We start from the raw sequence: 12,659 nt of genomic DNA on the forward strand, positions 1-12,659 counted from the left end.
TTAATAAATAAATTTGATAAAAATTTGTTCTTGAAAACAAAAGTAACTGCCTCTGTACTAATAAGAAAATGAGAATTACAGCAGTTGTGATGCTCTGATATCACACATCTTGTTTGAAAGTAGGCATTTTTCTCTTTCTGTCTGTTTGTCCATGAGATGGAAATTGGCTTGATTCCCACATCTTAACTAACCGTATAGCAACCTGAAGAAAATTTAAAAGTCATGGACTCAGACCCTTCCAAAACATATGAACTATTTGTATACACACCAATGCTACACAGACCCTCTTGCAGCTCAATTCAAGTTTATTATAGTGAATCAAATCAGTAAACAAATAAAATTCAAAGCTCCAACACTGCCAGAAGGACAATGCAAATCATCTTGTCCTGTACCTCTTTTCATTGAGCATCCAGGGGAAAAAACCCTCAAAATTTTCTAGGGAACTGCTCACATGTAACATAAAACAATTAGGCCAGCACTAAAAACAAAGCCCTTTTCTATTAAAGGCACTCTTCTGTGTTTCTGTAATTTAATGATGAAAATAATAATCAGTAAGCAAATCAGAGAAAGACAGAAGAATCCATTTATTTTCTAAAGCACAGTCTTTTCCAAGAAAAAAAAACAGTAATCTGATTAGAGTCCTTAGCTCAAGGCAAGAAATGCAAATATCTACATGAGAGATCACTACAGGATCCTTCTCTGATTTCCATTCCTATAAGCACGCCTCAAATTTTCATCATTTAAATTCAGAACAACATGCAATGGAGTCAATTTTCAGTGCCCAACGCAGCAGGATTTAAAAAAAAGCAAAAGCTGTGTGCCAGGCGGTAGTGCCTTCCTGTGTATGTGGGGACAGGGGAAGACAAAAAGCTATGAAAGGACTTTCTGGTAAAATTAAGGCCTTATTTTGGGGGTTTGGTGCCCTGTTTCAGAGCCAATTTCCACAGTCCACATGACTGGCCTTTTAGAAAATTGCTGAGTGAGGCCTCAGTGAGGCTTGGACCCCTCTACATTCAGGAGCTGCTTCTAAGCTTGATGGTCAACCTTGCTCTCTCCTTGAGCTGTGCTGCAGTTTTACCTGGGCCTTTCCACCTGCTTAGCTTACTTAGATACTGATCCTGGCCTGCAGATTGGAATTGCTGGCTTGATCCCAGGCATGTCTTATCACTCTGGATATGACTTGCAATCCTGGACTTGGGGCTGTCCCTAATTGTTCTCATGGAGCTTATCTGTTGTCCTTGCTACATTGTGGGTGGACTGCAGGCCTGACAGTACTCTCACTGTCTTTGCCTTGCCTTGTGGGGATTCCTTCAACATGGGCAAAATAACTGAATTTGATTTCCAATCAATAAGAGACTACGGGAGTGAGAAAGAAAGAACAAAACTAGAAACCTTTTCCCCCCATGCCTGCCTCTTCACTCTTCCATTTCCTCCCTCCCCGAGCAGGCCAGGGGATCAGGGAATGGGGGCTGCAGAGCGGATCCTCTCCACAAGGTGCAATCTTCCCGGAACAAACTGTTTCAGCATGGGATCCCCACAGGCTGGCAGCTCCTGCCACGAGCCTTCTCCATGGTGGGATCTCCCCAGGATGCAGCTTCCTTCAGGGCACAACCACCTGCTGCCAGGGGGGCTCTGCTCAGGTTGCAGTGTGGATATCTGCTGCAGTGTGGTCTGCCAAGGCCTGCGGGGTCACTGTCTACATCAGCGTGGTTCTCTCCAGGGAAGGCATGGCAATGTCTGCTCTGGTGCCCAGAGCATATTGTGCCCTTCCTTCTTCACTGACCTGGCTGTCTGGAAGGCTGTTTCTCTCACGTATTCTCTCTCTGTCCTCTCTCTCTCACAGCTGCTGTGCACTGGTCTTTACCTGTAGGATATGGGGTTATAATTATTAAAGTTGCTAAGGCTTATGCTCACAAGAAGGCCCCAGAGGAAAGGCACAGCTGCAGGCTGGATAGTTGGAAGTTGGTTGAGAGATGAGAGGTTATGAGTGAGGAGAGAGTCAGTTGGAAGTGAGATTGTGTTGGACACTGTGTGTTCACAATTGGGATTGTGAGTGGATACACTGTCCACGATGAAGGAACGCACGGACAGTGTATGAGCAGGAAGCTGATTGGATGGTCGGACGCGTGGACAGCAGCATGGCAGTTGAGCCAGCCAACGGGTGCCTTCTTTCTGTTAAGTGCTGTTAAGTTTTGGTTTGTTTTCAGGGATGTCAGGTTAAAACTAAAGGTATAAAAAAGGGGCCAATTTTTACAATAAAGCGATCTCCTTCAGATGCATAAGGGGGGCCGTGTTGTTTTGTTCCCCACTGCTACAAATGGCGCCTGAACAGGGACTGCTACATCTACCCTTCCTTATATGAGTTGTCGCAGAAATGTCACCAGCATCACTGATGGGCAGATCCTTGGCCAGTGGTGGGTCCCTTTTGGGCTACCTGGGACTGGTTCTGTGTAACACAGGGGAAACTCCTGGTCTCTTCTCACACAAACCACCCCTGCAGCCTCCCCACCACCAACACCTTGCCCATAAACCCCACACATATCATACAGACATGGTTATCTTGTGGCAAGAGGCTCAGGCTCAATGCTGAATGGGGTTTTGAGTTGCCTGATCTACAGAAAGGTGTCCCTGCCTATGGCAGGGGGTTGGAACTGGGGGATGGTCTTTAAGGCCCCTTTCAACCCAAACCATTTTGTGATTCTGTGATTCTATGAGTGAGCTTAAAAGATCTGAATTTAATGAGTTGAATTGAAACAGCAACTACAGTTTTCTTTTACTAAAAGGGAAGTGATGATACATATTTGCTCACCTTTTTCTATTGGAAGTGCCTGTCAATAGCATGATACAAGCAGTTCCTGTCAAAAAACCAAGCATGCTTTTTTATTTCTTCAAGGTGAAAGTGAAATTCTAAAAGTGGATGAGAAAGTAACTGCTTTTCAAAAGTTTTTTGTGCCAAAAATTGTGTAAGTTTGACAACTTCAAAAACTCTCATACAGGTACACTTGCAAAATTTGGAAGCAGAATCTTCTACACTGTTTTAAAAACCTCCAAAAGGAAGAGCTTCTGTGAGTTTTGAACCCATTTGTTAAACATATAAAACCAGAAGAACACTTGAGTATTTTGCATGTTTTGACGAGAGGGTAAGTGGCAATTTCAACTGAATTTCAACAAAGAACTTTGCAGATGTGATAGTGGGAAAGCCATCCAGAGCGTGTATCATATGAAACTGAACATAGAGCAAGGCCTCTGAATCACTGTGTCACAAAGTGATGAGCAAATATTAAAACAAAAATAATGAAGCATATGCAATCATGTTTCACTCACTAAAAATAATTATTAATAATATTTTTAATGAGAACAAAAAAAGACTTTGTACCAATACTAAAGTAAAATAATTTTTAAATATTTTTTATTTGGTCTTGAATTATTTCAATCTTTTTCTTGGTGTATATTTTCAAAAAATAAGTATCTGTACCTTAGATGTACATAATACATACAGTAGTACATGTATAAAATATATAAACAAATGTACATAAATCTGAGGTGAATGCTCACAAAGTTTTACTCCTATGAGTGCATGATCAAAAAGGCTTGAACGCTCTCCTAGGCAATCATAGATTACATTAAGCAATAGGAAATTTCAAAATACTCAAAGAAACAACTTTGAAAACAACTCAAAATTTCTCATTTGATCACTGCCAACAGCTTCTTACTGTACTACTGACAGCTACTTGTGTCACTGCACTTGTGAAGAGCCTTTGTGTGTTTCCTTCTGTATTCTGGGCTACAGATAAAACGTGAGTTCCAAAGCTTTTCAATCCAAGCCTCTTCACTTATTTAAAAACCTGTATCTTCTTGGATGCGGAAAGTGTTTGATTTCACTTCTTTTAGCACATATAACAGAATTTCCAAAGCACGCATATTCCATATGGAAACAAAATTGTGCCTCAATTAACACTTGTGCAATTGCTCTGGCATGTAATATTGTATATTTCCAGATCTTAAATTTGTTAGGCAAATTCCACATCTATTCTGGAGATTGGTGAATAATGGACCAGGAAGGTACTCAGTAAAATTATTTTCCGTTTCTCTGTTCTGATTTTCCCACAGAAATTTATTGTTCTCCATTGGCACACTCAGAGCAAGCATGCAAGGATAATTATAATGCTTAAAATTTCCCATACACAAAAGAAAAACATTATAACACTCTTTGCAGCAGTAGCTTGAAAATATCAGATAAAGAGAAGACCTACACCACTATTAGAAGAGGCCATGGCAAGTATGTCTCAGAAAACCTGAAGAGATAACAGTGCAACAAAGGGAGAGATTAAGACATCACAAATAAAAAACAAATCTAGTCATATAAAGCAGGACATCAGACACTGGAGTGCAAACCCACATTTATAAACACCACACTTCACCTGTTCCATAAACCTTCCAATGCAAATCCTTTCACAAAAATAAAAACTGTGTAATTGAATCTTGACCCAATTTGCAAGCTTAGACAAATCAGCTGAGCTAGCAACCCCAAAACAACATGTAAAATAGCAGAAATATTAAATGACATTAGGATACTCCTGCCCCTGAGATAAATACATGGGCATTGCCCATAACAGCTCCTTAGGATTGGCAGTGCCAGATCGGAGGCTTTCAGGAGCCCAGGAGAAGCTGAGTAATAATTGCAAGCTCTTGAGTTGCAATGATGACATCTTTTGCTCTCCTTTGTCTATCAATTGCTATAATTGAATCCCTGGCAGGAATTCTAGGAAATGGAATTATCTTGGCTGCCAGTTTAACGAGCTGCACTGGGAGCAAGACATGGCCCCCATATGATATGATTGTGATCTCACTGAGTTCATCTAAATTAATTTTGCAGTCATGGAATACACTGGATTTCTTAATGAATATATTTTATGAACCCTTCTTTTATAAAGAAAACCTGCTAACAGTGACCAAGATAATTTTTACGCTTCTGAGCTACTCCAGCCTCTGGTTTGGAGCCTGGCTTAGTGTCTTCTATTGTATCAAGGTTGCCAGTTTTACACAGCATTTCTTCATCTGGCTGAAGCTAAGAATTGCCAGGCTGGTGCCCTGGATGCTGCTCACATCATGGCTCTGCTCCTTCATAGCTGCAATTCCCTTTGCCTGGGATGTCTACAGTGTGCACAAGAACATCACTGTTCCTCTATTCATGACAAACTCTTCAGCAAGGAGAACCACACGGAAAGACAGTTTGGGTTTATTAATTCTTCTCTGTAATGCCGCTATAGGTCTGCCTTTAATGTTGTCTGTAGTTTCAAATATCCTGCTCATTCGGTCTCTGTGGATACACACCAGAGAGATGCAAAATAATGCAAGTGGCTTCAGGGATCCCAGCTTAGAGGCACATATGAAAGCCATCAAGTCAGTCTTTTCCTTCCTTATCCTTTACATTATATTTTTTATTTGTGTGCTTATCATTGTATTCAATGCTTTTTTACCTCTAAGCAATGGAGACTCAATCTTTGTAGTTTTAATGGCTGCCTGTCCTACAGCACACACATTGGTCTTAATTTGGAGCAATCCAAAATTTCGAGAGCTGCCAGCTAGGATTTGGCAACACACTAACTGTCATATCAGAACTGCATCCATGTAAAAGATAGCGGCTTAGCCTGGACTTTCTAGTTTAGATCCAAATCAATTAAATTGAAATCATCAGAGGCATAAATAAGAGATGCTGGAATGAGTAGATTAGGGCCTTGATATGTAGTCAATAGCAAGGTGGGAATTTGCTTTACTCGGATGTGAGTCTTGTTAGGAAACATTCTGTATGTTGTCTACTATCTGCTGTAAATTCCTTAGAAGATCACCACAGTTTCACTAACACATGAGAAAAACACAGCCAAGAATGACTAGACTGTAATCTCTTGGAATGCTTTACATAACAATTCATGATACAAGTAGAATAGACCTGTTTAAGCACAGGCATGGTCACATTTATTTGTTACTATAAGGCTTGAATGCTGTTTCTGGTTACTAAAGCTGCCTAAGAGGGATTCTAAGGAAGTCCCAATATTTTCAGAATATCACATGGATCATTTTTATCACTGGTTGAACTCTAGAAAATCATTTGTTGATTTTAATGTTCCTATAACAATCCAGCATGGTTGAGGAAAGAATGTCATGGCCTTTTGAGATTCCTCCTCTTGCTGAAATAGTGATCTGTGTCACCTCATTATTGTTACATCACAATCGGAGCTTCATGACCCTTTCCAGCTGCAGTGAGAATTTACACACTTTTAAAGCGAGTGTCACTGAAGTATACGTAATTTAAGCCTTATGTTCACTAAGACCATCCTGATCCAATGTGTCTGGTTTGGATGTTGTCAATCTGTTTGAAGCAATGTACCTGTAACTGATCTGAGTCTGTGCCTGTGCCTGTTTTATTTTACAAATTACAAAATCCCAAAGGATAATTTGTGCTGGAGTCTTCCTTCTCCTCATGACATAAACTGTGCCAGAGGTGACCGCACTGGCTTCCATGAACATTTTTATGCCATTTAACAGACATGCTGAAAGTTCAGCACATGGCAATGGCACCTTGACATGCCATTTTCAGCACCACACATTGTCACCATGCTGGCTCCCAGCCCAGCACCATGAGACACCCATGTTGGGAGGGTTGGTCCATCCTCTGCCCTTCCCTGCTCTCTCCTCACCGGCCTTCAGGAACAAACCTCAGAGCTCCCAGACAACATCAGCAAGCAAAACACGTGGGCTGTGCTCAACCACAATCCGTGTGTGCTGTCCTGCTCCTGTCTGAGCTCTGAGGCACATGGCTGCTCGGCAGGGACACCCTGAACAGCTGCTCTCGCACAATTTGGTTTATGTTCCATTATTCCACATTCCTCATGAACATGAGAGTCAAAAGCAGCCCCTGTGTATTTTCCAGCCTCTTTCAGTACATCTTCCCTTCAAAGCTTCCTTTCCAAAAAATTAAATCAAATAGTTATTATTTTATTAATGAACTTGAGTAACTACTTGTTTTTGCCATCTTGGATATATTTGGGCATCTAAGAGGGAAATCCAGCAGAAATTTTGGAAAGCACCACATAGGGTCAGTCTTCTGGAAGACCTTTCTGTCTGTAACTACTCTCCTAACTAACTATGGCCATGTGAATAAAAATATCGTCAATATGTGTTATATACACTGTTTACTAAATCCCTGTATTCTAGTGGATAAATTCTAAGATAAGTTTGATAGGGATTTGTTCTGGGAAAGAAAATAGCAACGCCTGAATTAGTAGGAAAATGACAGTTACTGGGAGTAGGATCCTCTGAAGACATGCATCTTGTCTGAGAGCAGGCATTTTCTCTTTTTTCTCTACTGTTTGTAATCTAAAGGTGATTTGGTTCCCCCCGCCTTAAACCTGCCAGTTTGCAACCTGAAGAAGGTTTGAAAGTCATGGAATCAGACCATTCCAAAACATTTGAACTATTTCCACACACACTAATACCACATAACTGCAATGACAACTCAATTCAAGTCTGGTATGGTGAATCAAATCAGGAAACATATGGAACTCAAAGTTCATCCTGCTCTAACATTACCAGAAGGACATAATGCAAATCATTTTGTCCTGTACCTCTTTCCATTGAGCATCCAGGAAAAAGCTCATAAGATTTTCTAGGAAATTGCTCACATGTAACATAAAGCAACGAGGCCAGCATATGAAACAAAGCTCTTTTTTGTTAAAAGCACTTTTTCTGTATTACTGTAATTTAATGATGAAAAAAGTCATCAGTGAGTAATTCAAAGAAATAGAGTAATCCCCATTTCTTTTCTAAGGCACAGTCTTTTCCAAGTGAAAAAGCAGTAATTTGTTTAGAGTCCTTAGCTCAAGGCAAGAAATGCAAATATCTACATGGGAGATCACTACAGGATCCTTCTCTGATTGGCGTTCCCATAAACACAGCTGGAAGTTTCATAATGGAAATTCTGGACACTATCTGAAGTGCTCTGCTTTCAATGCCCATCAGAACATGATTTAAGAATTGGTAGCACATGTACAATTGGCAGCTGGGCACATTACATGATGGTCCCTTATTAGCTCTGCATGTGCATATTGAAATGAAAGGCAGGAATGGAACATTTAACTGGATAGCATCTTACACCAAAATACACATCTATTAAACTGATAGTTTCTTCACCAAAATTCCTTCTTTTTTCATCTCAGAGGAGCTTAGTTTGTTGAGATATGGAAATGCAAGTGTTACTCAAGCCTTCATGTTGCAAGAGTCTTACACAAGCCAAATTTTGTTTATTCAGGCCAATTCACTGAGCTCTTTTTGCACCTTTTACTTATGCAGTAAAATATCTTGTTTTATGAAGGAAATTAAAATTATGATATCTGCACTTAGCTTTTGAATTATTTTCATCTATCCTATGAAATGGAATGGCACATTACACTAAGCTCAGAGCTGAAAAACAAAAATTCTATTATCTTCAAGTAGTTGCACACATATGTAAATATGTGTTGAATTAACCTAAAATGCAGGATGGGCAGAAATTTCAGTTCACCTATGACAGCACATATGTGTTTGTGAAAGCCCAGGGGCAATTAATGTCAGTTGCTCAAAAAATGAAGGAAATTTCTGCTTAAGGGAGTTGTCAGCAAATCACTGTTTGTTTTTAGCACAGCCACAGAAAGGGTGTATCTACAAGTACATCTTCAACTCATGGATTCCCCGATCATTTATTTTGCAGGGAAAAAAGGAGACCTGAATAGAAAACCTCGCTATTCAGCGCTATGAAAGTTGAGATTGCTTAAAAAATCACCAGCAAAGGTATCAATAAAAATCAGATTTAATACTAAGCAACAGCATGACAAAGGTCATTGACAAGGTTCACTCTACTACTTACTAGATGCTTAAGGCACACCAAGGGTAAAAAAGCAACAAACAAAATCCACTTAATCAAAATAGAAATTAACCGAGTATTATCTATGTGTGTGTGTGTGTGTGTGTGTGTGTGTGTGTGTGTTTAGCTGTGTGTGATAAAAGGATAGAAAGGGCAAGGACAAAAAGAAATACAGCCTAAAAGCTTTATAGCACACAAACTTAACAGAACTTAAGCTTTACTTGTACCTTAAACTTGACAATTTAGTAATGGAACAACACTGTACAGCATTTAACATAACTTAAATTGTACCTTAACAATTTAGCAAATAATTAACACTCAACAACATTTAACTTAGCTTATAACTTAAATAAAAGTTACTTACAGGCCTAGCTTACTTAGATACCTAAGGTACTTAAACACCTAAGAGAGCAACATTATTCCTGTTTTGCCATAGCTATGCACACAGACATAAAGAGTGAGTGCAAGGTACTTGTGAAAAATTCCTCTCGATGTGACACTAACATTCTCTGGACAGAGAGACATAATACTGTCTCTCAGGAGAAGCACAGAGAGAAGAAGAGAAAACAATCTTTATCTCTGCTCCTTTGTTTTCCCCATGTGGAATGTGGTATGGAGATTGTTTACCTGAAGTGATTGCTTGATTGGATTCTGGTGAAGGTTGTTTGGGTTCAATGACCAACCGGATCCAGCTCTGTCTCGGACTCTCAGGGGAGAAGTCACAAGTTTGTTAGTTGTTAGATAGGTAAATAAGAAGTATTGAGACAGAGTAAAAATTTAACAAGGTAGAAATCCATTTAGATTTAGGTGAAATGTGCCTCTTTGAGCTTGCTAACATAAGTAAAATATGCTGTTTAGTCTAGTAACTGCAGCAATAGCAAAACTGCCCCAGCCAAGGAGAAAGAATGCAAATTTCCAAGCTAAAGAGATAAGAAATAAGAAAGACTCCTCGAACCTTGAAACAGACAGCACAGAGTAACCCAAGAATTCTCTCTGTACTTTCTGACAAAAACTGAGTACAAGTGTAACTAGCTGTAAGTGTAACGCAAAATCAAAAGAATGAATATGTATGAACCAATTGTGAAATTATATGAATATGTAAATTAGCTAGAGTAATAAAAAAGGATCGGGAGTTTGCAGGGGTATACATGTCCTTTAAAGAGAAAAAGATCCCTCACATGTGTCCAGTGTTGAATAAACATACCGTGTCTTACAAAATCTATCAGAATTGTAAGGTTTTGATATTTCACCACAATTCAGTATGTATGTAGAATAGGATAGTCTCTCTTTAAATAGTATATTCATGTAATATAGTATAGTTTTAATAAAGCTATCCTTCAGCCTTCTCATCTGGAGCCAGACATCATCATTTCTTCCCGCATCCGGGGTCGCCTGATTATTCTGATACCTCGAAGGTAACAAAATACTCACTTTGGATGCCTTTGCATCTCCTCAATGGGCAAAGGGGCCTTGAGGACTGGGGGTATCAGCCCAGGATCCATCGTTTTTTGGTGATCTCCGAGTGCAGCAAAGGAGAGTTTGCTGGCTCAGAGGACAGTTGCTGGTCACAGCTGCTGCGGCACAGGAGAGCTCCAATGGTCTCATTTTGGACCGCTGTTTATAGGCCCCAAGTGAGCGGGCCTTAGTCATAACAATGTTCTATCCTGGCCATGCTTCAGGCCGGCATCCTTTCTTTGAAAGTGTGAGAATAAGGATGTTACGCCATTCAGGCAAGAAAAACAGTTTCCAAGGCTGTTCATAAAAAATCCAGGAGCTCGTTAGGCAGTGCAAGTTTCTGGGAGCAGACAGTGTTTCTGATAAGCTCAAGAGGAGCTGGGCCCAGGGGCTGCTCATCAAGGCGGAGGCCTAACGAGCCTTTCTCAGATGACAGTGCGGCCTGAAAGGGCAGGGGCTGGTGGATAAACCAGCACAGCCAGTAAAAAACTGAAGTGACAGACAGCAGTCTAAATGTTCTAAGAGGAAAGAGCTACCAAATCCTTTCCCAGCCTTGTCTGAACAAACACTGAGAAGATCCCACTGCATAAGAATAAGGCATGGAATAACTTGCACTCTCAAAAAAGGGAAGAGAGTTGAAAGGGCACATGAATGTGACACACACTCGGTATTGAAGCAAGGGAACCAACAGGTCAGAGAAAAAATGAAGGGAACACTGTAGACTATTGTATAACTGGGTACAAGTGCAAGAAACCAGTAGTACAAAGGGAATTAATTAACTGATTAATTGCTGCAACTTTCCTTAATTATCTGTTGCTGTATCACATGTTTCTTCATAATTTATGTTGGACACCACCACAATTTTCAACTCCTGGACAGGCAAGATCGTCAGAGTCTTCAGTGTTTGACACATTCCTTCCAATCAGAGGCAAGAGCATAAGGACACATTATGTATCCCTAAGGGGATCCAACCACTTTGCTTTACCAAATCAATTTCACACAACCTCCATAGCCTTAGTTATTGACAATACTTAGGCTGACTCTATTCTATGTGTATGATGCTCAGTTTTTCTTTTGAAATCTCTTCAGACAGCAGTCACAAAGCTGATGCAGTTTAATTGACACAGCTTGCACTCAATTAATTATTTTTTTATTGCCTGTTCTTCCATTGCACAATATGGAATGTAAAGGAGGATGATCCACAGGTTCTATTCATTTAACATAGAAAGAGTTAAATGCAGCAACTAACAGAACATGCAAACAGCTATTCACTGTATTTTGCATTCCTGTAATTACTGGTTGGGCTTTTAAAATCAAATAATTCTATCCTCAGCTAAGAGAAATGGAAAATCCTATTGCATTTTTAAGGCTTTCCTGGACATCCACAACTTTGTCTTTTTCTGGGTATATACCTTAAAAGCAATATTATCATCCTGATTTTAGTTTGATTAATGCCTATATGCAGGTGATACCTGTGAAACATAACAAATAACTTTAACATAGCATATTGAAAATATGCCTAATACGTTTATGATAATAAAATATATTATAAAACCCTCCAAACATTAGTAAAAAGTACTAATCACATCTCATGCCTAAATTTTCAGTTTTGAAATTATTTCCTTGTAAAGATATAGTCATTCTTCTGTTTTCCGAATATGAAAATTTAAAGATTCAATCAGCTGTACATAATAGCAGACGTGGCAACTCTTGAACAGATTTTCTCCTTTATGTATGAAGACATGAGACATAATGTTTACTGCAAATTACATTTTACTTGACAGAAGATTCTGCCATGCAGAAAGAGCACAAAAATATGTACTTCTATGTCTTTTATTAATTAAGAGGGGTTTTTTTTACCACACATTTTAAATTAATAGCTATTCACAAAGCAAATACACTTGCACAGTTCCCTCTTTCTGTCTCACATTCTCACACACACACACCCATAGTAACCTGTAATTGAATTACAAAAGGAAAACAGATTTAAATTATTAGCAATAAATAATCACCAGTGCTGAAGGAAGAAAATAGACAAACATTGCAAGCAGCAGTAGAATGTTGATTAATGAGTGATTTGCATCCCTCAGATCACATCTGAAATCCCTTTCTTAAGCTAGAACTGTGGTGTTATGCTGGTTTGGTCTGGAGAAATTGTGGGGTTGGAGACCAGCTACCAGAGAGACCTGGTCCACTGTTTTTAACTTGTGCCTTCAAATTCAGGGATGAAAGATTTAAATATTCAGAGGAAAAGTTTAGAAACCTTATCTTACAAAAAGGGATAAACACAGACATACACGTCGCC

General features: G+C 39.5%; 2 protein-coding genes across 3 annotated transcripts in view; one reads left to right on the top strand and one right to left on the bottom strand.

Moving 5' to 3' along the window:
- KEL (Kell metallo-endopeptidase (Kell blood group)) overlaps nt 1-10,736 on the bottom strand; it is a 46,047-nt gene extending 35,311 nt beyond the window's left edge. For both annotated transcript variants that reach the window (XM_068182852.1, XM_068182851.1), the window contains exon 1: nt 10,331-10,736. The gene's annotated coding sequence lies outside the window, so the exon portion shown is untranslated. The remainder of the gene's footprint in view (nt 1-10,330) is intronic.
- Nucleotides 4,364-5,772, top strand: LOC137469776 (taste receptor type 2 member 40-like). Its single transcript, XM_068182913.1, has one exon. The coding sequence runs from the start codon at nt 4,700-4,702 to the stop codon at nt 5,633-5,635; it is 936 nt and encodes a 311-aa protein (XP_068039014.1). The 5' UTR covers nt 4,364-4,699; the 3' UTR covers nt 5,636-5,772.
- Nucleotides 10,737-12,659: the final 1,923 nt, after the last annotated feature.

This window comes from Anomalospiza imberbis, chromosome 2 (genome assembly GCF_031753505.1).
Source record: "Anomalospiza imberbis isolate Cuckoo-Finch-1a 21T00152 chromosome 2, ASM3175350v1, whole genome shotgun sequence".
Taxonomy (NCBI): Eukaryota; Metazoa; Chordata; class Aves; order Passeriformes; family Viduidae; genus Anomalospiza; species Anomalospiza imberbis.